Below are 26,776 nucleotides of genomic sequence, written 5' to 3'. Positions count from 1 at the left end.
CGGCGGTCATTCTTCTGTGACAACATTTTTGTTTTTTCTTAAGAACTGGGTGTTTACCTTACCTTAAAACATAAAATTATACATGCAATTCAGCTACCTGGCTAGTAATATAAGCTACAGTGAACACACTAAGTTATGCAATCATCAAGGAGCTATAATCTATGATTCTTGTAATTATGAAATATGCTCTATAAGTAACTATTAAGAATCCAATTGGAATAACACTTTTCGACTTAATTTGGCTTGTTGTACTTGTGTACTTACATAAAAATGTTAAAATTAAAAAGGGATATATATATAGTTGGCAAAGGACTGTCTCATTTCAAACATAGACAGAGAGAATCATACTATCTTTGTCTTACACTAGTACTAGCACCCAAAAGAAAAGAATGAGTATAGTTTTTTTTATATTGCCAATTTGGTTTGACCAGCTATAGATAGAGTAAAGTAGAATTTGATCCTTTCATGAAATATCATTTTGGTCACTTGATGATATGGTTAGGTTAGGTTTGACTTTTTCACAATGTGACAAACCAAATAAATATATTATGAATTCTGATTCTGATTCCAAACATTTCATGAAAAGATTGCCACAACATATCATAAAAACCGGCCAAGTGCGATTACACAATTTAAACAAAGTATTTTTTATTAAAAAAACCCGTAGGGGTCGGATCAAAAACTAAGTAATTAAGTCCGACTCACGCTTGACTGCACATTTCTAATAGGTTTTCCTGTGGTAAAGATCTATTTTGTGTATTTTTTTTCATAATTTTTGACCCAGTAGTTTCGGAAATAAAGGGGTGGAATGGTCATTTTTTGCCTATTTTCTTAAATAACTTCCAAACTTATCCTAAAATTATAAAAAACATATATGTGAGATTCTCACAATGAGCTCTTTCATTTGATATGTAACACGATATAGGTTGAAAAACTTTATTTTTTAATTTTCTCATTTACCCCCCAAAAGTGGCCCCCATGTTTAAAATTCATTTATTTACGTTACATGACCGTCTTTGGGTCACAAACTTACATATGTATACCAAATTTCAACAGACAAACGCACGAGTGATCCTATAAGAGTTCCGTTTTTTCCTTTTGAGGTACTAAACCCTAATAATTATCAATTCTAAGATCTGCCTATGACAGGTATATCCCATCCTTTCCTTGAAAACAAAATTTACTTACACATAACTTTTTTCCTCCTTATACTTTTACAAGAAGATGACTACCAGAACTGACTGTTGTTTTATCTGCACAGGGGACTCTCAGAGCTGGACCGCTGGCGTGCGGCGTTCGACCGACTCCAACAGATGTTTGTTCTAAAGGACGTTCATTGGCTTCTTCGGATCCAGACCGAGGAGACGTTAGCACACTCGCCCGAAGCTAAAGAGCAGTTAGTTGAGCTGTTCAGGCAGGCTTCGTTGGATTGCTATTGTGAGTACATATTACCGAAGATACATTGAATGAGTAATGTAAAATCTAAGACGATTTCGTGCTTCGAATTTGATAGGTAAACGAGATGGCGCTGTACAGCTCCATACATTTTGCGTATTTTGCGGTACCTCTGATTGTCAAAAGTTGACGTTTGACAATTCAGTGACCGCAAAACATATGACGCAGTACAGCGCCATCTGTTTTGTATTATCAAACTAAGGGGCACGTTTATTATCTATGTTTTACCTCTCTATTACAATCAATTCTCTTTGATATTACATTCCTACTTCATTAACCATCTCGAACAGTTGTTCAGTCTGAAACATTGGCATCTTTTGATCCAGATTGAACATCAATGACAATTTTAAAAGCGAGCAATGAAACTGACCGTTAACCATATGATATTTCATATGGTTAACGCTCAGTTTCATTGCTCGATAACTCAGGCGCTTTAATGACTAGTGAAACTCATAAGTTGATAGTTCGGTCGATATACAGCATGCGGTTGACTCTCGCAGGCGGTAAGACGGTGTAATGACAAGAGATGGCATGTGGGCTCTATAGACCAAATAAACTGAGCCTTTAGTTTCCCTGCATCGTGACGATAAAACGTGCTTGCCTAGGACGTCCACTGTAAAGTACAATAGCTTTAGATGGCTTTGTGGATTGTGGATGTTTAAGAAAGACCCGTTTGTACAGTTTTACTCAATCCACTTAGCTGCTAAGGCCACTAAGTAAATGGGTCAAAATTATTTTCGTTGTTATGTTTCTGTCCACTGTGATGCTTCTATTTTTGTATTTTATCAAATAAATAAAAAAAGTCGAGTGCTGTTGCATGTCTTTCTAGCTGTAGATTATTATCTTAAGAGAAATTAAAAACTAAATTTCACCCCATACTAAAAGCTCCACTCCGTCACATTTTTTGGGGACAAAAAACAAGACAACAGAAAAAATTTAGACCCAAATACTCGAGGTACATAAGAGTCATTGCCATAACGAGCAAAATGCGCTATTCTGCAGTATTAATTCCCATACAGAAAAAATGTATTTAAATTGGTACTAGGGAGCCAATTTTAATATCCATATTTTTCCCTTGTATCATTACAATCAAAATATAGGCGGAACCACACAGCGCAGCGACTTACAAGGAAATTGGCGCGCGAAGCAGCTCGGTCTGTTTAGATGTGCCTCGCCGGAAACACTGTGAGATGTTGACAGAGAGAATAACCTATTTATTCATTCCTGGCACAAAGAAAGACTGTCAAATATCTCATCTGTGTTCCTTGTTCCAGACATCCCAATCCTAACAGAGTGGTGCTCATGGTCCCTCGGCGCGGGCGCGGACTCTGCTCGGACTCACCTTGAGGAGGTCCTGCGGCTGGCGGGTCCTGATCCTCTCTCTGGGAAGCTGTTCTGGGACGCTAAGAGGGAGTTGGAGAAGGCGCAGCTTGAATCTATGAGGTAACCCCGAAAACTATATTTTAAAGTTATTACAAGAAATATGTTTTGTATACTCTATAGGGGCATTCCATGAGAATGTCGCTAACGAAATGCTTTTGCCTTGTATGGCACCTACCTAAAGCAAAGGAGTAAATCTCTAGAATACACTGCCAATTTGTTAGCCAAGCCATGAAATATTGTCAGCATTATCAGAAGTATTAGAAGAATGGCATTTCGTAATAAGCAACATTCTCGTAGAATGTTCTTATAGACTATAGAGGGACTGGGCCAGTCATAATACCTACATCGAATATAATATAAGGACCAAATTATAGTAGTAAAACTAAAGTATTTAATGTAGTCAGTATCAATAGAGCAAACGACTTACTCGAGTGGCGACCATGGGGGGAAGAGCGTCCTCAAAGTAGACCCCAGATGCGTTGGGACGACGACATCAAGAAGACTGCGGGGAAACAGTGGCTCCAAGTCGCACAGAACCGCGACGAATGGCGCAATATGAAGGAGGCCTACACCCAAAGCGTAGAAAAAGGCTAAAGAGAGAGAAGAGAGAGTATCAATAGTAGCGGATAGATCAACACGCTAATCTACAAGCCTCTTTTTAATGAGAATAATCTCTATAGCTCACATTCAAAAGTATCTGCCATATTCTACTTGTTTTTCATATAAAGACGATTTTTTTCTTAGAATAGAAAACTCTTCTACAATTAATAAGTCTTTGCTATAAATAAGTTTTTGGCAAACACAAAATTTTTGGTACAAGCTTTTATCGCTGATTGTACTTTTCTTTCCACAGGCAACTAATACTCATCGAGACAATTCAAAAAACCCCAAACACAATTAGGTTGCGTTGTTTTATCACAGAGTTTCTATGGCCACCTCCTGTCTCCGTCATCAGATCCGCTCGATGGTAATATTGCATTGTCACCCGACTTACATGTGTGCAGATTTTCAGCTTTATCGGAAACCGGAAAGTGGGTCAAATTTAACCGTACCAGGGGTGCGAAACTCCTCGCTTAGGGCACACTCGGCTCCGTTTGGCTCAGCATTGCTCCGAGCAATTATTAGGGTTGTCACAACTTGACGTCCCTTTGGGTGCACGACCACAGATAAGATAATGCCTTGAATTTTGACAACCCTAAATAGCCGAAAGGGATAGTGCCATATATTAGAAAGGGACAGCATGGTTCGACCCTGAACCGCTGTCAAACTTCGGTTTTGTAGGAAGTTTCCTTTCCGTAGGGTAGTACTATTATTTATTCTGTGCCCGTACATACATACATAGATCATTGCAAGTTAATAAAAAAACCGGCCAAGTGTGAGTCGGACTCTCCCACCGAAGGTTCCGTACTTTTTAATATTTGTTGTTATAGCCGCAACAGAAATACATCATCTGTGGAAATTTCAACTGTCTAGCTATCACGGTTCATGAGATACAGCCTGGTGGCAGACAGACGGACAGTGGAGTCTTAGTAATAGGGTCCCGTTTTTACCCTTTGGGTACGGAACCCTAAAAAGCTTGTAAATACGATTGTTCTACAGCGTCGATGACCCCGACTACAAGAAACAGCGCGAGCGAACCCTATTCTGCCTCGAGGAGACCGTCTCCCGACCCCTCCTGAATGGAGAAGAAGCCTGGGCTCAGTTCCAAGAGCTTGCCTCCGCAATGCACGGCCAAGACTACGTTGACAAGGTAACACTTATCCTCCTAAGGCCCAAGGTCCTACTTCTTTAGTTCGATGAAATTTAAACTCTATGCAATTGGAACAGTTGAATTTCTTTTGTTTCATTTAATTTTCAAACAAATCAACTCTATTCCCTGCGCAATAGGTTCATATTTCAGTGGCACATTTTGGATTTTTCATTTGTATGGCTGGGCTTTAGGTTACTATAACGAGGAGGAGACCGTGTCTTTACTGAATAGCAAGAAGTCAACTCTAATTAATCCTTATTCTGTAGATATAAGGTTCAATATCGTTTAGCGCTGGAGGAGAGTGTGAGACGACACTGAACCAAGTATACGTTGACAAGGTGAACCTTATTACGATGGCATAAGGTTCACTCTCGGTTACATAGTGCAGTTCATAATAATACCCATTTTTCTTTTGTAGGTCAAGAAACAACATGATGCAGCTACAGAGTATTTACAGAAGATCACACCTTATGAGGATAAACTCTTGACTATGGAGTAAGTTAATCAAATTACAACGTAACATTTTTTTTGCCTGAGCAGTAAATATACTTTAGGCATCTCAATAGGTCTTATCCTTTCTTGCTTTCAAATACTTATTTATGTACAGTTGTGTAATTAGCATCTTGAACTAAACCCATGCAATTTCTGTTCATTTAATTTAACACATTCAATGCCGAAAACCCGACTATCGGGTTATATATGGTTTCGTTCCCAGGCTACAGCTTTATATGACCAAATTTTTGTAGCCTGGCGCGGATGTCTTGTGTTGCTGGGTGGCAATGAATGTGTTAATGATGTATTATGATACAAGTGTGCTAAGTTGGTCATTACCCACAAGGCGATATTGTGCGCGCGAGCTGTAAGCGAGCGCGCAATAAGAAAGCCGATGTGTGTAATGACCAATGCACACGCGTTTCATACGACGTTTTTCAACACACTTGCGAGAAAAAAAAGAAACTTTCATATTAATCAAATTTTAATAGTTAAAACAGTTAGTATTGTGTGTTTCATCTGTCATACTCGTACTGCCGGCCGGCCCTCGCTCGCCCCGGCCGCGGGCGGCGCGGCGGGCGGGCCGGCCGGGCCGCGCACTGCGCAGGCGCGAGGAGCGCGCCCGTGCCCGCCAGTCCGACCAATTAAAGAAGGCTCCCTTTCCATGCATATAATTAGCAATCAGTTAGCTTCTTAACTCAGTCGGATAATATAATGAAAAAGCACAAGTGGAATAATACACTGAAAGAGCACGCGTGTTTAATATCTAGGATTATGAGCCAAAAGTCGGTGGAATAAAAACGTCGTTTTGAGCAAGTGTGTTGAAAATTATTTTAAATAGTTTAAAAGAATAGAAATTGCATATAAGTTAAATTAGGATTTTTATTAATTTGTTTGTGTGTTTTAGGAATCCTGAAGAAAAGTGCAAAGTGTATGAAGAGTACATAGACAAAGTGAAAGAGTTATCACTTGAAGAGAAATATGCGGATTGTGATAGTAATGGAATACTCAAGGTACCTGTATTTGATTATAATCAAAAATACACTCAAAATTAGTAGATCCAGACATCTTTATATAGTAATTTCCTTATAATATGACCTGTTATAATTTCTCTTGAATCAGTTTAGAATTGTAATATTGTAACTTGTAGCTTTTTAAAATCAGGTCCTACAATCATAAGTCCAGTCCTTTGTTTTTAGGGTTCCTTACCCAAAGGGTAAAAACAGGACCCTATTAATAAGACTCCTCTGTCCGTCTGTCTGCCTGTCTGTCACCAGGCTGTATCTCATGAACTGCTATAGCTAGTCAGTTGAAATTTTCACAGATGATGATTTCTGTTGCCGCTATAACAACAAATACTAAAAAATACGGAACCCTCGGTGGGCGAGTCTGACTCGGACTTATCCGGTTTTACGATTAGGTGCAAAGTTTAAATGAATGTATTGCTTGCTTCGCTTGCATTTTAAGAAGTTATAACAAATAAATTTGTATTCATTATATCTGCCAAGTTAAACCAGTTTGACAGCACTGGCTTCCCTCGAATGCGGCTGACCCAAAAACACTAAACTATAAAAATTGAACACCTCTATTATTGCACAGGTGCTATACGACCGCGCTACATCCGAATGCATCAACTGCGAGGGCGCTTACAACTTGCTAGTCGCGTGGGCGCGACAATCGTCGCGACATTCCAGTCGTGCGACTCAGTCGCGCGTTTTGTCTGCGTGCACGCGCCGCCGGCCGCGCCGAGCTACCTTCTGGCTGCTTACTATGCAGCACGCGGAACATGAGGGCAAGGGGGTTGATGAGGTGAGTGTATTCAGTGGCTATTCTGGACTGTATTGTAATTGTATAAGGTCTATTTTCTACTGCACTCGTTGATCACCTACTGGTCGCGTGGGCGCTACAACGTCGACGAAATTTTTAAAAATGATATAGGGTTTTTTCGCCAGCTGTTCTTTTCTTTTAACAGTAACCTACTTGTCGGGGCTTCTAACCTCCGTGGCGACCTGACATAGACCGACTGACTGACTGGCTGACTAAAAGAACAAATGAGGCAAGACTCCGCGCCGACGACCACGATCGAGCGAACGCTCACTAAACTACTAGCAAGACAATCGGTCAAAGAGCTGCCGTTTTTTTCCGGTGACGTCCTAGAATGGCCGATCTTCTATAGCCAATTTAAAACAACGACCCAGTTGTGCAAATACAGTGAAGAAGAAAACATCGCGCGGCTCATGAAAAGCCTAAAAGGTAAAGCTCGCGATGCCGTGTCTGCTTTATTAGTTAGTGCAACTGGCCTCGATAAAATTATTTCGACGCTTAAGCTCAGATTCGGCCGACAAGACCACCTTATTGAGGTAATGCTTTCAAAAATTCGTGCCATCAATAATATAAGGCACGACGACGTCAACGGCCTCATCGACTACGCAACCTCTGTACAAAACATCGTGGCAGCAATGACACTGACAGATGAAACGGGCCATCTAACAAATATCACTTTAATTCGGGAAATCATATCGAAATTACCGTCTATCCTGCAATACCAATGGAGTTTTTACGTTTATGACAGATACTACGACCGTGTAACCATGCAAACTTTGGCCGACTGGCTTATGAAGACAGCGAACGCGGCCACACATATAGCTCCCATTCTTTCTAAGTCCGTAGAAAAGCCTAGCCGTACGTTTGAGCCATCAGCACGCTACGCTTCACCACGCAGTAAGCTCGCGCTAACGACAAAGCAACCTATGACCAGCCGACCCGCCGTGTTCACAGTAAACAAAAATAACAGTAAGTCAACTAAGAAGTGCGTCATGTGCGAAGACAACCACGATATAGAGAAGTGCCCTAAATTCCTGGCCCTCTCTATGGACGCCCGCTGGCAGTACGTGACATCTAGGGCACTGTGCTTTTCGTGCATGTCACCTCGGCACCAGATCTTGGAGTGCTACAACAAAAAAAAATGTGAACATTGCAAAAGATCACACCACACGACGCTACACGCCGAGCCGAAGCCCGCCGAACCGAACTCTTTGATGCCCGATCCGAAGCCCTCATCAGCCGCCGCTGTCGTCACTCACACTAACGTGCAGCCGACTAGTCACGTCATACTCAAAGTCGCCAGAGTGGTGGTCAGTGGGCCGCTGGGATCGGAGAACATATTAGCGATGCTTGACGGAGGAGCCGGTGTCAGTCTTATGGACGATGATCTCGCATGCCGCCTCGGAGTCTCCGGCCCTGCGACGGACCTACGCCTCACGGGAGCATGCAGGATGCAGGCTGCAGCCAAGGGCTCGCAACGCGTCAGCATCAACGTCCGCGGCGTGAAGGTTGAAGACTCCTACGATATTTTTGTCGATACTGTTAAACATTTAGCCTTGCCTATGTATAAACATGATTTAGGTAGGCTAGGGCGTAACCATGATTTAATAAAAAGATTTTACGACGACTTAGGGACGACTGACGACATTGACGAACGACCGTTACTTCTTTTAGGTACTGACAATGTAGACCTTATTGTCACTAGGGAGCTCTTCTCAGGGCGTAACTGCAGTGACTCACTCTACGTGTGCCTCACTCGCCTGGGACACGTAGTGCATGGCAAAAGTCCTAACATTTTGCCTAATGACGTTGCAGTCCTGCATTTATGCGCCTGTGAGGAGCTCAATGATGCAATAAAACAGTCGTTTTCGACCGAGGGATTTGGTGTCAAACCGTATACCGACGTTCCTCGATCGAAAAACGACTTAAAAGCCTTAACCATTTTAGAAAATACGTCAAAATTAGTAGGAGACAGGTGGGAGACAGGCCTTCTTTGGAAGGATGACATACCTGATCTGCCTGACAGCTACAATTTGGCGCTCAAACGTCTTGACGGCATTAAGAAAAAAATGTCTAGACTGCCAGAGTTCGCAAGACGTTATTCGGATAAGGTTAAAGAAAACCTTGAAAAAGGTTATATTTCAAAATTGAATGACAGAGACGTAGCTGTCAGGACAGGAAAGACATGGTTTTTACCGCACTTCGCGGTTTTTAATCCTAACAAACCTGACAAGCTGCGAATAGTTCTCGATTGCGCCGCTAGGGTGTCGGGGAAATCGCTCAATGACCACCTTCTAAGCGGGCCTGACTTTTTGACTTCCCTCCCTGGGGTACTGCTCGCCTTCCGCTGCCACAAGGTCGCAGTAGTGGGTGACATTCAAGAGATGTTCCACAGGGTGCTAATCAGGGAAGAGGACAGACAAGCACAGCGACTTCTATGGGTCGATGGTGAGTACGTCATGAACGTCATGACGTTTGGCGCCATATGTTCACCGGCATCGGCTCAATACGTAAAAAACCAAAATGCTCGTCGCTTTGAAAACTCTCATCCAAAAGCCGTAGACGCGATAATCAATCACCACTACGTCGATGACTATATCCACTCCATTGAAACCATAGACGAGGCGATCAACACAGTGGATGACGTACTACGGATACATGCATCCGGAGGCTTCAACATGCGAAACCTTATGTCAAATTCGAAGGAGCTACTGCGACACCTGCCAGAAGATAAGCTTGCACCTGGAGGAGTGAAATTCTTGGCGGACAACAAAGAAGAGCAACTCGAACGAGTCCTAGGCGTTAACTGGGACCCTGAAGCAGACACCTTTGCTTTCAGCATGAAGTTCCACAGCGTCAGCCAAGATCTTCAGTCTGGAACGAAGCGCCCAAGCAAGCGAGAAGTGCTCCGCCTCATTATGAGCGTCTTTGACCCTTTAGGGTTTCTCCTACCGACCACCATCAAGGGAAGACTGATCCTTCAGGACGTCTGGAGAGATGCCATTGGCTGGGACGACGAGATCGGGTCTAGCCATTATGACCGATGGAAGACCTGGCTAAACAAGCTCGAACAAGCGAAGAGTACGAGGATCCCAAGATGGCTGATGACTGAAGATTCCGCCATGGGAGAGCAGGTACAGCTTCATATCTTTTGTGACGCCAGCTCCCGAGCATTCTCGACCGTCGCTTACCTACGACTGCCATTGCTTAAAGGTAAATGGCACCTAGCCTTTGTGATGTCCCGAGGACGCATAGCTCCACTCAAGACCCTCAGCATCCCTCGACTCGAACTTCAAGCTGCTGTCATGGGTGCTCGTCTCTCCCGCGTTTTGAGGGAGTACATTAAATTTGACGGACCTACGACGTTCTGGACCGACTCGAAGACTGTTGTCGCCTGGCTGAAGTCTGACACGGGGCGTTTCAAGCCTTTCGTCGCGCATCGCGTTGCCGAAGTCACCGAGCTGACAGACTTCCGTGACTGGAGGTGGGTGCCGACGGACCTCAACCCTGCCGACGACGCAACGCGCGATGAAGACGCCATCGATCGCTCGAGATGGCTGAACGGACCCGACTTCCTGAAACAGCCCGAAGAGACCTGGCCCAAACCTGACACTGAAGCATCTTTGGACCCCGACGACGTTGAGGTCAAGGCCGTGTGCTTAATAAACAGACATTGCGGACGTGCTCTCCCAGACATCAGACGGTTCTCCAAATATTGGAGATTCGTGAGGTCTGTAGCCTGGCTTCTCAGGTACGTGAGGAACGCCAGACAACAGCAACTAGGCTCTATACAAGCCGGCGAACTGACTGCGCAGGAGCTCGACAATGCCGAACGACTGTGTGCCGCTGACTCCCAAGAGAGAACCTTTGCCGAAGAAATCTCCACGCTACGACGGTCTAACACGGTGAGCAACAAAAGCTGCCTTCGGCAGCTGACCCCGTATTTAGACTCTGATGGTCTCCTACGTGCCCGTGGTAGGACCGAATCCGCGGTAAGCCTGACTGCAGAAGCCAAACGCCCAATCATCTTGCACCCGAAAGATGAGTTTACGCGACTGCTGGTCCGCCAGCAACATCTTGACCAAGCGCACGTGAACCGAGAAGAAGCTCACCTCAACCTAAGACGCAAGTGGTGGATAGTCAGCGGGAGGAATGCTGTGAAAACCGCCTGGAACGACTGCCAGGTCTGCAAGAATGCTCGTGTCAAGCCGTCTCCCCCACTAATGGGGCAGCTGCCGGACATGAGAGTCACGCCAACAGGCCGTGCCTTCACTCATACTGGACTCGATTACTTCGGGCCGATGACTGTGAAGATTGGACGCCGCCAAGAGAAACGCTACGGTGCCCTGTTCACTTGCATGACAGTCAGAGCCATTCACATAGAGCTCGCGAGCGACCTGACAACGACGAGCGCCCTAATGGCTCTGCGACGTTTTATCGCCAGACGTGGATGCCCGAAAACAATATGGAGCGACAATGCGACCACCTTCAGGGGAGCTGACCGCGAACTCACGCAAGCCGTACGAGCCATCGACCGAGACGAGCTTACCCGCTTCAGTAGCCCTCGGCAGATAGAATGGAGATTTATTGCTCCTGTAGCTCCGCACATGGGAGGCTGCTGGGAGCGAATGGTCAGAGCCGTGAAGACTGCGCTGAAAGCCACCCTCAATACCAGGATCCCCAGGGAGGAGACCCTCACCACTCTGCTGGCTGAGGCGGAAGCAATCGTGAACGGCAGGCCGCTTACCTACGTCCCCCTAGATCACAATGACGACTTACCACTTACGCCTAATGACTTCCTAATACCGATGACAGACCGGACAGGAATGACTGCAACTTCCGGAACCTTCAACGACGGGGACCTCCTGCGGCGGTCGTGGCGAGAGTCTCAGAGGCTGGCTGACTTACTGTGGAAGCGCTGGGTGAAGGAGTATTTACCCACCTTGACAAGGCGCGAAAAGTGGTACCAGTCCTCAACCCCCCTCGCTGAAGGTGACATAGTCGTCATAGCCGACAGCCAGTCACCTCGCAACCTGTGGCCGCGAGGAAGAGTAGTGAAGACTTACCCAGGACGTGACGGACAGGTCCGAGTGGCAGACGTCCAAACCGGTCATGGACTGTACCAGCGACCGGTGACTAAACTATGTAGACTTGACGTGAGACCGACGCAGGATTGAACTGACTGCCCTGACTGACTTAAGCGACGACTTAACCTGACTTTATTTGACTCGACAAGGTCAGACCCGGCCTGACATGGCCTGACGTGGTCTGACCCGGCCTGACGACTTGACACGGCCTGACATGGCCTGACTTGACTCGACAAGGTCAGACCCGGCCTGACACGGCCTGACACGACCTGACATGGTCTGACACGGCTTGACGACTTGACACGGCCTGACACGGCCTAACTTGACACAGCCCGACTCGACTAAGTCACGGTGGTGGGAGGCCCCTCTGCCCTTGAGTATTGGCAGACGTCCAATACTGGAGGTGGGGATGTCGGGGCTTCTAACCTCCGTGGCGACCTGACATAGACCGACTGACTGACTGGCTGACTAACATACATATTATTTGGAATATTGGAACGACCGACATCTAAATTCAAAATTAGACATGACAGCCAACAAGACCAGTTGACGACTAGTTCTCGACAGATAGCGGACGACGACAGACGCTACACTACTCCTAGATATAATTCTAACAAATCCATTAGTGAGGTTCAGTTGTTTGTCACAGGGTTCCTGGCTACCCCTGGTCTCCTAAATCAGATCAGTTAGATGTCATTATAATATTTATAACATGCACCAGTCTTTCATAAATATGTAAAATTTCAGCAGGACCAACAATTTCTCCAAAAATATTTGCAAATTTTGATGTATTAACTTGTAAATTGTTCACGCTTTAGTTTGCTAGGGTTTCTAGCCTTACATCAATTAAATTAACCAAACATGCATTTTTGTAGGTGAAGACAATCTTCGAAACAGCCCTATCCAAAGGAATGGAATCTTACAAGCAAGCCGAGTCCCTCTGGCTGGGCTACCTGGAATGCCTGCGCCGCAGCACCGCCTTCGACAACGAGCCCGACGTGGAGCGCCTGCGACGCACCTTCCGCCTCGCCTGGGACTCTCTCGCCGAGGTAACACTAGGTTTTAATCCACGTAAAGACGGGGCCACACAAAATGAGCCGTCTCGTGATATAATCTCAGCTCGAAAAGCAAAAAACCTGGATCGTCGTTTATTTGAAGACGCTTAATTTCATTGGAGATAGACCGCGAGATCTGCTTTCAGTACTTCTAGTAATAAAATTGGATAATGGGCGAGAGTTTTGGCTCGATGTTCCTTTTATAATCGGCTTGGACGTGTTTCTTTGTCTGGGTTGTCCAACCCTTCTCCACTCTTCCATAATCGTTCACTCACTATTAACAAAGTGGTCGTAGTTTCATAAAGATATGTCTACTGTGGATAATGCAGCCCTCGCGATGCATTGCAATTATCAGCGTTAAGGAAACATTGGACTTAAATTGTGTCACCAGTAATAACTGTGTAATATGTTGTCAGGCGTGGGGCGAAGAGGCGAACGACTGCGAGGTGCCGCTATACTGGGCGCGTTTGGAGTACAACCGCATGAAGGACCCCAAGCAGGGCAAGGAGATCTTCGAGGAAATATTTAGTGAGTTCAAGTTTGTTCAATATAGAAGGAGAAATCCTATACCAAAATCTCTTCTAACTGACCATTGGTAAACTTTGTTTTTGCAAAAACGTTTACGAATTGACAGTTAACTGTGTGGTCGATCATACCAGACTAATAAACTGGCAAACCACACATAAACATTTTCTAATATAAATTATTATTTTTATTTCTTTCGCCTATTTTTCTAGAATATGGCGAAAACAAAACCATGTCCAAATACTGGGAGGCGTACATCAACCTAGAATCCCACCGCCACCCCTCCCTCTCCGAGAACAAACTCCGTGAGCTCCACCGACGGGCGCTGCGCTTCGTGACCGACTACCCGCCCGCCGCCGCCCGGCTCTGGACCGACTACGAGCGTGACTACGGCCAGCTGGCCACTGCCACCGAGTGCCAACACTTGTGTGAGGTGAGCCACCGCCAGCCCTCCCTCTCCGGGAACAAACTGCGCGAGCTCCACCGACGGGCGCTGCGCTTCGTGACCGACTACCCGCCCGCCGCCGCCCGGCTCTGGACCGACTACGAGCGGGACTACGGCCAGCTGGCCACTGCCACCGAGTGCCAACACTTGCGTGAGGTGAGCCACCGCCAGCCCTCCCTCTCCGGGAACAAACTGCGCGAGCTCCACCGACGGGCGCTGCGCTTCGTGACCGACTACCCGCCCGCCGCCGCCCGGCTCTGGACCGACTACGAGCGTGACTACGGCCAGCTGGCCACTGCCACCGAGTGCCAACACTTGTGTGAGGTGAGCCACCGCCAGCCCTCCCTCTCCGGGAACAAACTGCGCGAGCTCCACCGACGGGCGCTGCGCTTCGTGACCGACTACCCGCCCGCCGCCGCCCGGCTCTGGACCGACTACGAGCGGGACTACGGCCAGCTGGCCACTGCCACCGAGTGCCAACACTTGTGTGAGGTGAGCCACCGCCAGCCCTCCCTCTCCGGGAACAAACTGCGCGAGCTCCACCGACGGGCGCTGCGCTTCGTGACCGACTACCCGCCCGCCGCCGCCCGGCTCTGGACCGACTACGAGCGTGACTACGGCCAGCTGGCCACTGCCACCGAGTGCCAACACTTGTGTGAGGTGAGCCACCGCCAGCCCTCCCTCTCCGGGAACAAACTGCGCGAGCTCCACCGACGGGCGCTGCGCTTCGTGACCGACTACCCGCCCGCCGCCGCCCGGCTCTGGACCGACTACGAGCGGGACTACGGCCAGCTGGCCACTGCCACCGAGTGCCAACACTTGTGTGAGGTGAGCCACCGCCAGCCCTCCCTCTCCGGGAACAAACTGCGCGAGCTCCACCGACGGGCGCTGCGCTTCGTGACCGACTACCCGCCCGCCGCCGCCCGGCTCTGGACCGACTACGAGCGGGACTACGGCCAGCTGGCCACTGCCACCGAGTGCCAACACTTGTGTGAGGTGAGCCACCGCCAGCCCTCCCTCTCCGGGAACAAACTGCGCGAGCTCCACCGACGGGCGCTGCGCTTCGTGACCGACTACCCGCCCGCCGCCGCCCGGCTCTGGACCGACTACGAGCGGGACTACGGCCAGCTGGCCACTGCCACCGAGTGCCAACACTTGTGTGAGGTGAGCCACCGCCAGCCCTCCCTCTCCGGGAACAAACTGCGCGAGCTCCACCGACGGGCGCTGCGCTTCGTGACCGACTACCCGCCCGCCGCCGCCCGGCTCTGGACCGACTACGAGCGGGACTACGGCCAGCTGGCCACTGCCACCGAGTGCCAACACTTGTGTGAGGTGAGCCACCGCCAGCCCTCCCTCTCCGGGAACAAACTGCGCGAGCTCCACCGACGGGCGCTGCGCTTCGTGACCGACTACCCGCCCGCCGCCGCCCGGCTCTGGACCGACTACGAGCGTGACTACGGCCAGCTGGCCACTGCCACCGAGTGCCAACACTTGTGTGAGGTGAGCCACCGCCAGCCCTCCCTCTCCGGGAACAAACTGCGCGAGCTCCACCGACGGGCGCTGCGCTTCGTGACCGACTACCCGCCCGCCGCCGCCCGGCTCTGGACCGACTACGAGCGGGACTACGGCCAGCTGGCCACTGCCACCGAGTGCCAACACTTGTGTGAGGTGAGCCACCGCCAGCCCTCCCTCTCCGGGAACAAACTGCGCGAGCTCCACCGACGGGCGCTGCGCTTCGTGACCGACTACCCGCCCGCCGCCGCCCGGCTCTGGACCGACTACGAGCGGGACTACGGCCAGCTGGCCACTGCCACCGAGTGCCAACACTTGTGTGAGGTGAGCCACCGCCAGCCCTCCCTCTCCGGGAACAAACTGCGCGAGCTCCACCGACGGGCGCTGCGCTTCGTGACCGACTACCCGCCCGCCGCCGCCCGGCTCTGGACCGACTACGAGCGGGACTACGGCCAGCTGGCCACTGCCACCGAGTGCCAACACTTGTGTGAGGTGAGCCACCGCCAGCCCTCCCTCTCCGGGAACAAACTGCGCGAGCTCCACCGACGGGCGCTGCGCTTCGTGACCGACTACCCGCCCGCCGCCTCCCGGCTCTGGACCGACTACGAGCGGGACTACGGCCAGCTGGCCACTGCCACCGAGTGCCAACACTTGTGTGAGGTAAGTCACCGCCAGCCCTCCCTCTCCGGGAACAAACTGCGCGAGCTCCACCGACGGGCGCTGCGCTTCGTGACCGACTACCCGCCCGCCGCCGCCCGGCTCTGGACCGACTACGAGCGGGACTACGGCCAGCTGGCCACTGCCACCGAGTGCCAACACTTGTGCGAGGTTAGCTTGATTCCTTTATATCTTGGGCTTTAACCTGGGCATCCACTGTTTGAAGGAACCTCGACACGAAAGAAGAAGAAGAAAATCTAGCGACCCCATGTCCTAATTACCTACAATTGAAATTGAAAATTGTTATTTCGGGCACAGATTAACAATTAAATTTCAATCATTATTAAATAGGGAAGAGTTACTTTTGTTTTATTTCGTTTGATTTACCATTGATCTAACTTTGTCTGCCAATTTTTCTTACTCAATCTCAATTTTTTTGTGGCGAACCATATGACTTTCGAAATTGATAATGCTTTAAACTCTTTAAAGGCCAGTATAAGTACTTAAAAATGTTAGTGTCATTAAATTGTATGTTGTTTGTTACAGGCAAAACTAAAAGAATGGCGGGACAGCTACCAAGCAATGAAAGACAAAATGACCAACCAGAAGAAAGGAAACAAACAGCCACAGAATAAAAAGGGTAAATTCGATAAAAAGAAAAAAGAGGAAGATAAACCAAAGAAGGGAAAGAGGAAATCTGACGAGAGCGCACAAGATAGCGAGGTTAAGAGGAAAAAGGATAGCAGTATGGAAGTCGATGAGAAGGTGAAGGAAGGGGAGAGTGGTGCTTTAAAGCGATCTCATGATGACGATGATAGCAGTGAAGGTTTGTATTGCTTGAAAGTATTAACTCCATAATTTCTTTTTTTGTAATTTTATTAATTAATCATTCGTCTCATTCGCCAGAAGTTATATAATCTGTAACATAGTTTGTAAATTGTTTTTAATACGAAGGTATAGGTAAGCATTATTTTTGTAGGTGCTGATAATAAGAGGCAGCGGACAGAAAACGCGAAAAGTGCACCGAGAGTTAGCGGCAACGAGGCCTGCACTCTCTTCGTTAGCAATCTAGATTACAAGTTAGTACCATTTACCTTCCAGTTCACACAGTTAAGGTTGGTATTAAACTCTCCAATAGGGATGATGACACATGTTGGATAGTTTAACAGAAACCTAAATACAGGACTTGAAAGTTTCAAAATTTAAGTCATTTTAAGGAAAAAAGTAAACCATTCGATTCCTTACATTTTTTTTCAAAAAAGATTGCACGGCAACATAAACGCAATATTTCACCGATAAAAACGCAATTTTCTTGTCTTGCCCATATATTCAAAATGGGCACTCAGTGACCTTGACGTCACGTTCACTTATCGTTTTGTTAGGAGCGTTTCGCGAGTGAAGTACGACTGTCGGACTTTGACTATCATTTCTGACTTTTGTATTGCTTTAATGCAATGGGTCCCATATAGACATTTGATCTTAAAAATAAACCTCATCGATTGATACCATTCATGAAAATGTGTCATCTAGCCAATTATTTTGTTCAATGTGTATTTGCGTCTCACATTTTGCTTAGTAAGAGAGTGTGACGCAATGCTCATTGGACCAATTGGACCAATGGTGGAATACCAACCTAACTCACCATTCCTAAGTTTTATGGCTTGTACAATGCACAATCTACAAACCAAGGGAATCGCCGGATGGTTGCGTTGTACAGGCGATCATGTGGATGCTTGCACGAGATAGTATCAACGATCATTGCCGATAGTGTAAAGTAGGCATAATGCTAATTATTTGATTGCAGTGTAAACGAGAAGAATCTCCGCGACAAGCTATCAGAGTATGGCGAAGTGGTGTCGCTGCGCGTGCGCGCCGGTGTTAAAGCCTTCGGCGGCTCCATCTGCTACTGCCAGTACACCACATCAGTAAGTGATCAACCATATATTAAATAATGTCCATGTGGAGAAGACTGTTAAAAACGTCTATAGTATGAATCTTCTCAAATGATTTATGATATTTACTCCTAAGACCCTCATCTGTTAAACAAGAGTCATTGTTTCTTTTGTGCGAGCGGTCGGCCGAGCTCGTGCCACAATATTTCACCGACTAAATCGCAATTTCCTTGTTTTCCACACAGCGAAACGCTTCTAAGCAATAGCGACGTTACATGGTGACGACACGATGTATTGCCATTTTGTTAGAAGCGTTTCGTCACCGTCAGTAAAGTGCGGGTGCCAGACTTTGACCATCATTTGTTACTTTTGTGTTGCTTTAAGACAATGGGTCCCATACAGACATTTGATCCTCAAAACAAACCTGATCGACTGATACCATTAATAAAAATTTGTCAAATACCCTATTCTAACCCATTGGTTGCACCAAAGATGGACTGATGGATACAGTCTAAGGAAAAAACGTGCCTCGAAAATCAAGAAAATTTGATTCTCGATCAGAGGGCGCTACTAACTTTGGCCTACTGTCGTATAGATGGCGTTGACGGTTTCGTTTGTTATTTAACAATTTTAACGCATATCAGTGAAAGAACATAGGTCAAAATCATAAAAATAATTAATGCAAATAAAAAAAATCATTTATCCATATTTAAATACATTTTATCGTATTTTTATAAGTCCTCATTTTTAGTTTTAAAGTGTGTCGATAGATGGCAGTGAATTTACTGTGGTTACAAAATCTACTATGACAGTACCGCTCTATCTTATTATATCCTCTTTGGTTGCACTATTGATTTATTGATGTTTTTTCATAGGAGGCAGTAGACGAAGCGATAAAACACGACCGCACAGCCCTGGACGGACGACCCATGTTCCTCTCCCGCTACTCTGCTTCCAAAACGAAAGGCTCCTTCAAATACGCCACGACCGTCGAGAAGAATAAACTGTTCGTGCGCAACCTTCCGTTCTCGCACTGCACGCGCGAGCGCCTCACGGAGATATTCGACAAATATGGGAAACTTAGCGATATTCGAGTTGTCACGTTCAAGTAAGTGCATCATTTTGACTTTGTTAGGGATAGAATAGAATAGAATAAATTTATTCAAAAACGCTTAAATTTAACTTAAATATTACTTGAGACATACAGAACCAACTTATTATTAAGCGTCACTGAAAAGCTTCAGCTTAATGTCAAGAATCCACCTAAGGATCTCGACGCTGGTCTTCCGTGGAGACCCTTCCGAGAGCGCAACTACACGCTAAAGTACAAAATTTAACTATATAAAAAGTAAATTTAATAAGCCTATATTTATGATTTTATTAGGGTTCCGCACCCAAAGGGTAAAACGGGACTCTATTACTAAGATTCCGTTGTCTGTCTGTCTGTCACCAGGCTGTATCTCATGAACCGCTATAACAACAGATACTAAAAAACAGAATAAAATAAATATTTAAGGCGGCTCCCATACAATAAACGTCATTTTTTGCCGTTTTTATAGATATATAGTGGTACGGGAGTCTTCGTGCGCGAGTCCGACTCGCACTTGGCCGGTTTTTTTAGACTGGCGGCTTTACGTTACGGCCGTAAAGCTCTGGTTTCCTAGGATAGCGGTGCTTGCCGAGGACTCAGTGGATTTATATTTTTCACATCACCTATTCGAAAAGGGAACTTTTCTTCCCTGCTAGGAGGGATCAAAGTGGCACTTTTCTGTTCAAGGACATTTTGTTGCCAGTATGAAATATTGACACAAAGACATATGAAATTAGTATGCAGATAATCGATTACAATTTCTTTATAATCGATTACGTGCATACAATTTTTCTAACTTAAATAATATTTTGTTGTAATTGTAAACAAAAAATGTAATTATGTAATTAACGTATTTTAAATTAATTAATATCATATTTAAATTAAGTAAATTAATTAATTAGCGTAATATTTACAAAGAAACGTAAAAAAACTTTAGTTTAATAATTTAATTTTCATTTTGACATTTTAGGTCTCCTTAAACGCAGCCATACTTGTCTATGCAATTTAAAAAAATTATATTTAAAAAAAATTGTACAAATATTTCACCAAGCATTATGCGGTTCTGTATTCTGTATAAATTTGTAAATACTTAGTGTAAATCAATAATAATAGGCCTTTTCATCTGTGTCAGATGTTTTAAGCAGCATCCCGGTAACGACACTAATAATAATAAATATAAGTGATATCAGTCTTCATAGTGTTCTTCCGAAGATTTGGTTCAAAGGGGTAAGAGCTAATTTGTTATCAGAAAAATCTACAAAAATAATGTACTTGATTTTCATTGTATCATTTTAGTTGTTTGCTGCTGTTTTTGAAAAGATATCCTCAGTACATAATTATGAGCTGTAGGTACTTTTAATTTGTCACTACAGTCACGTCTGAAAATATCGATACGGACAAAGTGCCAGAAGTATGTACCTATACTAAGGTCGTGTACACATATTTTTGGCACTGTCCGTATCGATCTTTGCTTAAAATAATAATGTTTTGAAACCTAATGTTAGTATGTAATTTCCTCATAGGTGATGTGAAAAGCAGTATGTGTCACATGGTAGCAAAATTATTTTCACCTTGGGCGTTAACACTTGAATCCCTCACTACGCTCAGGATTCTATGTTAGAATCCCTCGCTACGCTCAGGATTCTATTATAGAATCCTTCGCTTCGTTTAGGATTCAATTGTACGCCCTCGCCGTAAATATGTCATTTTGCTCCCTTGTGACACAATCTACTATTTTCAGAGACGGGAAACCAAAAGGCCTAGCGTACGTCGACTACGAGGACGAAAAGAGCGCGGCCGAAGCTGTAGAGAAAACTAACGGCATGTTAATAGCCGACCGCAACATCGAGGTGGCCGTCAGCGCGCCGCCCCCGCGCCCGCGCGCCGACGCCACGCCGGCGCCGGCGCTGCTGGGGCAGCCTAAACGGGACACGGGCGGGGGAATGTTAGTATTTTTTTTTTATACCACGTCGGTGGCAATCAAGCATACGGCCCGCCTGATGGTAAGCAGTTAATGTAGCCTATGGACGCCTGCAACACCGGAGATATTACACGCGCGTTGTCGACCCTTTAAAAACCTGTACACTCCTTTTTTGAAGAACCCCATACTGTAGCCCCTCGGGAAAACCTCGGCAGGGAGCCAAGGGAGTATATCCAAGACATATCCACCTATAGGGTCATTGCGCTAGTTTCCGTACATGCTGTAGTTTTTCGTCCACTTGACAAGTTAGCAAATAATATATTTGATTTTTAATTTGCTACATGCGAAATATCATTTTTATGGAGATAGATATATTGTTTGGAAAATAAGGATTGCAATAAGTGCAAATTTGTGCAAGCATTGTACGTTTATATTCAAATTTCGCCAAGTAGACGAATACTAACGCACCTACCCTACCGCAGCCGGCCGCGGAACCGCCGGTACTTCACACTGTTCGCCAGAACTCCTTGGTGAAGGTCGCTAGATGTTCAGTCGGAACGCTCACCACAAAAGAATTAAAATTCACACTGTGACGAGAACACCAATAAACAACAAAACAACTGACTAAAAATAGAATAAAATAAATATTTAAGTGGGGCTCCCATATATACAACAAACGTGTTTTTTTTGCGTAATGGTACGGAACCCTTAGTGCGCGTGTCCGACTCGCACTTGGCCGGTTTTTAATGATGAGGCAAAGGAGCAGACGAATCGTCAGATGGTAAGCGATTACCGTCGCCCATGGACAACCGCTACACCAGAGAGGTTGTAAGTGCTTTGCCGGCATGTGAGACGGGAGTACGCTCTTTTCTTGAAGGTTTGAAGTTCGTATCTATCCGGAATTACCATAAGTCCTCGTTAAATCCGCTATTCTCCCGTTTCGAGCACACGATTTCCTACATTATAAGAAACATTAGAGGATATGCCTTGCAAGAAAGATAGACAGACTGGTATGTTGCTGGTGATCGAATAAAAGTAAATAAATGATTCATTATTGTCTTCTCAATCAGCTTATTGCCAGGAAGGTTAGACCAAAAATTAAGCAGTTTAAACATTATTTAAATAGTGTCTAATTAGGAATCCTACCGGCTGCGCCAAGACTGGTATTTAAGGAGTTTATTTAGAAATGTTGATGGGTGCACTTGATGTATTACAAATATTTGTGGCTTTCCAACAGAGAAGGGTCCTTATTCATATGGAGCATTAGGCGTGGCACGCCACATTTTAAAGACAGGCAACAAAAAATAAAATAAACGCACTGACTTACCATCTCTCGTTCGTCGTCATCGTGTGTAAAAAATATTAATTCAAATAAATATTGTTTCAGGCGACGGACGCAACTGAGCAGCTTCATCCCCAGCGTCCTGCAAAAGCCAATACCTTCAACGTCCACGTCGGCAGCGAGCGGCTCCAACGGCGCCAACGGACACGCGAGCGAAGCGCGCCCCCTTAGCAACACCGACTTTAGGACCTTGCTGCTTAAGAAGTAGGCTAACACTTGTATAGCTCTTTTATAAAGAATGGTTCAAATGATAATGCTGTTTTGTATAACACCGGTTGACGGGTATGGGGTGAATTTGCGGCGTTTTCTTTCGTCAATCCAACGGACACGCGAGCGAATCGCGCCCTCTTATCAACAGACTTTAGGACCTTGCTGCTAAAGAAGTAAGCTAAGACTTGTATAGCTCTTTTATAAAGAAATGGTTCAAATGATAATGCTGTTTTGTGTAACACCGGTTGACGGGTATGGGGTGAATTTGCGGCGTTTTCTTTCGTCAATCTAATGGACACGAGAGCGAAGCGAGCCCGCTCAGCAACAGACCTTGATGTTTAAATAGGCTGTTAGCTAAGTCATGACTCTTGTGGGTGAATATTGCTGGTGTTTCAATTAATTTCAGTTAACACGCTTTTGTCGAAGTGTATCATTTGAATGATATTTCTGGTGATGTCAGAGACTACTACCAGATTACCAAAGTGTCGAAATCGAAACACTTTGCTATAAACATGTTCAAAAAAATGATTGTATAAGTAGGTCTTTTATAAATAAACGTTTCGAATGATGGTGCAGTTTTGTAACCGGTCGACGGGTTTAACGCAACGCAACGCTAATGAAGCGCACATGCTCAGTAACAGCTACTTTAGAACCTTGCTGCTTAAGAAGTAGGCTAAGATTGTTATATCTCTTTTATAAAGGAATATTTCGAATTATGGCGTAGTTTTGAGACCGGTCGACGGGTTTAAAGTGAATTTTCAGCGTTTTGCGGCATTTTATTTCGTCAATCCAACGGCAACGCTAATTAAGCCCACCCGCACAGTAACAGCTACTTTAGAACCTTGCTGCTTAAGAATTAGGCTAAGATTGTTATATCTCTTTTATAAAGGAATATTTCGAATTATGGCGTAGTTTTGAGACCGGTCGACGGGTTTAAAGTGAATTTTCAGCGTTTTGCGGCATTTTATTTCGTCAATCCAACGGCAACGCTAATTAAGCCTACCCGCTCAGTAACAGCTACTTTAGGACCTTGCTGCTTAAGAAGTAGGCTAAGATTGTTATATCTCTTTTATAAAGGAATATTTCGAATTATGGCGCAGTTTTGTAACAGGTCGAGGGGTTTAAAGTGAATTTTCAGCGTTTTGCGGCATTTTATTTCGTCAATCCAACGGCAACGCTAATGAAGCCCACCCGCTCAGTAACAGCTACTTTAGGACCTTCCTGCTTAAGAAGTAGGCTAAGATTTGTATATCTCTTTTATAAAGGAATATTTCGAATTATGGCGCAGTTTTGGGACCGGTCGACGGTACGGGTTTAAAGTGAATATTCAGCGTTTTGCGTCATTTTCTTGTCAATCAACGGCTACGCGAGGAAAGCGCACCCCGCTCAGTAACCTTGCTGTTTAAGAAGTAGGGTAAGACTTGTATAGCTTTTTATCAAGGAATGTTTTGAATGATGCAGTTTTGTATAAAATCGGGTGACGGGTTTAAACCCCTTTCATTGTGGTAGGAGTGTGACGATAAAACGCGCGGTCAAACTACAATATTCACCCTTTGATAAATATGTTTATTGCTAAACCCAATTGTAATTATTTTGTGGAAAAATCGTCAAGTTTTTTTCTATAAAATTTGGAAAACTTATGTGGGTTTTGATAAGCACACGGTCTGTATCGTTTTGAAACTTGTGTACTGGAGATGAATGTTTTTAACGCTATCGCGGTTATAGTCAGTAAGTTTGATGAGTAAAGTGAAATGTTTTTTTTTTAAAGTCCAGTCTAGGTCAAAAAGTACGCATATAGGTATTTTGTATTTTTATTTATTTTATGGAACGTATTGAAGTTGTGGAGTATGTTTAACCATTTTTAGGGTTCCGTACCCAAAGGGTAAAATCGGGACCCTATTACTAAGACCGCTGTCCGTCTGTCTGTCTGTCTGTCACCAGGCTGTATCTCATGAACCGTGATAGCTAGACAGTTGAAATTTTCACAGATGATGTATTTCTGTTGCCGCTATAACAACAAATACTAAAAACAGAATAATATAAATATTTAAATAGGGCTCCCATACAACAAACATGATTTTTTTGCTGTTTTTTTCCGTAATGGTACGGAACCCTTCGTGCGCGAGTCCGACTCGCACTTGGCCAGTTTATTTTTCATTTTCCAAAAATTGTATTAAATGAAGGTGTTAACATGATATGTTTATGTGTGCACATTATAAGCAACCATATGGCTATAATTGGGATTTTAATTGTTAGTGTAAATAGTAGAAGTATTGTATTTGTATGTGTATGCTTTTCTTTTTACGATTCCATTTAAAATAAACGCTCACGATTCAACTTCTCGGTTTATTCGATCCTCCATTTCGACACCTCTTCTGAATTACATTACACTAAGCCTTATTAGATAAACAGAATCGTTTACATTTATATTATTAAGGATTTGCCACACTGGATGCGTTCTGCGGGCAGCGGTCAGGTCAAACCCGCATTATGTATGAACAACATTGACAGCAACCTTTGAAGTTGAAGTTTGACCTGACCGCTGCCCGCAGAACGCATCCAGTGTGGCAAATCCTTTATCCTCCTAAGGCCCAGCTGTATGAAACCAAATATGACAGTGAAATTTAAACCATGTTTTAAAATTGAATGAAACAAAACAAATGTAATTCTGTTGAATAAGATTAAAATTTCATCGAACTTAATAAATAAGTACTGTGGGTAGTAGGTAGTAGGACCATGATCCGTAGGGGTACGAAAGCTTGATCTCTATTTTATGGATTTAGTATGCACGTAATACACATAGCTGTCCAATAATCGATGTTGAAATTGATTTTATAGTAATTTTAAGAGTTCAGTGTAAAGGCTTTTATGGCCTTGGCAGTTGTCTGGTGTAAATGGCGAACTTCTCAACTAAGTAGTCTAACTACTAAGATATACCGTAGGAAGTATAAGTAAAGAAAGAGTGGTAACTCAATACATCAGTTTTCGCGCTTTATTTCGTCATCTAGCGTCAAGTAGCGGAACTCTGAATACTGCTACTCGACAATAGATGTCGCGGCAAACAAAAAGTCTAATGCTCAACGATTTTCAGCTAATATTATAACCAGAGTAACCGGAACTCTATTATCACCTCCTGCTTTTAATATTAGTTGTAAATTGTTGAGCAGTTTTCGTCAGTCGCGACACATTCGACATCTAGTGTCTAGTAGCAGTACTGAGAGTTTCGCTATTTGAAGCTAGGTGTCGACTACGAAGTAAAGCGCGTTTTGGTAAGAAAACTGATGTATGCAGTTAGTTCTTTCTTTACTTATATTTCTCTATAGATATACGGAGTGAAGTTTTGTAAATTTTAAAAATGTTAAGTGGTAAACTGCACTGAATTAGCAGTTATAGATTATGTAATGAAACGGAGTCAGTAGTAGTAAAGGCTACATAAATAACAGTTCAGCCTGTAAATTATTCACACTCATAGGTGTACTGTATCTTATAAGCCGCGGCCGGTGCTGGTAGCGTTGTGTTTGTTCATACATCTTTAAACTTATGTCGATACAAAATATGACAGCTAAGCTAACGAACATGCCACTTGGAAGTATATTGTGCTTAAGTTTAAAATTAAAATATATAGGCTGTGGGTGTGATATATATGTCTTCAGTTTATTTTTACATTCACAGCGCTACCAAAAAATCAGTTTGCCGATATAATTTTGTGTATAATTTAAATTGTCTAAGATGAACTTCTGTGCATAATCCGTTTAATTATCGACCTAAATACCTACAAGCAAGAAAAAATTCGTAGGTGTTGGTAAGATCATCTCTCATGATTTCAACTAAAAGTGGCGCAAACGCAAGGAAATCTTTGTTTTTTTTTTATAAATCCAGTAACTGACTGGGAATATGCGGCTGTTTAGTTTCTCAATATGTGAGAATCCAGATATTTATTTGTATGATTGCGTGTAGCTGCGGTGAGGATGAATAAATTGATTACATATTTTGTTTTATACTATGTTTTTTTATTTACTTCCATATTACGACTCGTTCTCCATTGAGTAGTATCGAGCGATTGTTTTGTTACATTAAACATCAAACATTTATTCACAGAGACAATTTATAAAATACATAGTTTTATCTGTAATAAA

At 44.6% G+C, this 26,776-nt stretch overlaps 3 protein-coding genes across 7 annotated transcripts in view; all 3 read left to right on the top strand.

The window, feature by feature from the left end:
* LOC134750249 (squamous cell carcinoma antigen recognized by T-cells 3) overlaps positions 1-24,492 on the top strand; it is a 28,534-nt gene extending 4,042 nt beyond the window's left edge. The window contains exons 3-17 of the mRNA XM_063685399.1: positions 1,262-1,437; positions 2,730-2,898; positions 4,438-4,588; positions 5,007-5,083; positions 5,988-6,093; positions 6,680-6,889; positions 12,867-13,040; positions 13,463-13,574; positions 13,784-14,004; positions 16,732-17,011; positions 17,165-17,264; positions 17,990-18,110; positions 18,953-19,185; positions 20,909-21,112; positions 22,476-24,492. Coding sequence (XP_063541469.1) covers positions 1,262-1,437; positions 2,730-2,898; positions 4,438-4,588; positions 5,007-5,083; positions 5,988-6,093; positions 6,680-6,889; positions 12,867-13,040; positions 13,463-13,574; positions 13,784-14,004; positions 16,732-17,011; positions 17,165-17,264; positions 17,990-18,110; positions 18,953-19,185; positions 20,909-21,112; positions 22,476-22,638 — 2,497 coding nt within the window. The 3' untranslated portion in view covers positions 22,639-24,492. The remainder of the gene's footprint in view (positions 1-1,261; positions 1,438-2,729; positions 2,899-4,437; positions 4,589-5,006; positions 5,084-5,987; positions 6,094-6,679; positions 6,890-12,866; positions 13,041-13,462; positions 13,575-13,783; positions 14,005-16,731; positions 17,012-17,164; positions 17,265-17,989; positions 18,111-18,952; positions 19,186-20,908; positions 21,113-22,475) is intronic.
* LOC134750242 (flotillin-2) overlaps positions 1-26,636 on the top strand; it is a 470,025-nt gene extending 443,389 nt beyond the window's left edge. For 4 of the 5 annotated variants that reach the window (XR_010128552.1, XR_010128550.1, XR_010128553.1 and 1 more), the window contains one exon: positions 25,690-26,636. The gene's annotated coding sequence lies outside the window, so the exon portion shown is untranslated. Of the gene's footprint in view, positions 1-24,521; positions 24,534-25,689 lie in introns of those variants that run through there. The other variant, XR_010128551.1, reaches the window with a different exon arrangement.
* LOC134750305 (uncharacterized) lies at positions 7,132-12,081 on the top strand. The gene has a single exon (XM_063685468.1). It carries the CDS (start codon positions 7,132-7,134, stop codon positions 12,079-12,081), a length of 4,950 nt encoding a protein of 1,649 aa, XP_063541538.1.
* Positions 26,637-26,776: the final 140 nt, after the last annotated feature.

Source organism: Cydia strobilella, chromosome 19 (assembly GCF_947568885.1).
Source record: "Cydia strobilella chromosome 19, ilCydStro3.1, whole genome shotgun sequence".
Classification (NCBI taxonomy): Eukaryota; Metazoa; Arthropoda; class Insecta; order Lepidoptera; family Tortricidae; genus Cydia; species Cydia strobilella.
This window is presented reverse-complemented; position numbering and strand designations above follow the sequence as displayed.

Bases quoted from the DNA above. Each gene is read 5' to 3' on its own strand.
- LOC134750305 (XM_063685468.1), top strand. From the start codon at position 7,132: ATGAGGCAAGACTCCGCGCCGACGACCACGATCGAGCGAACGCTCACT.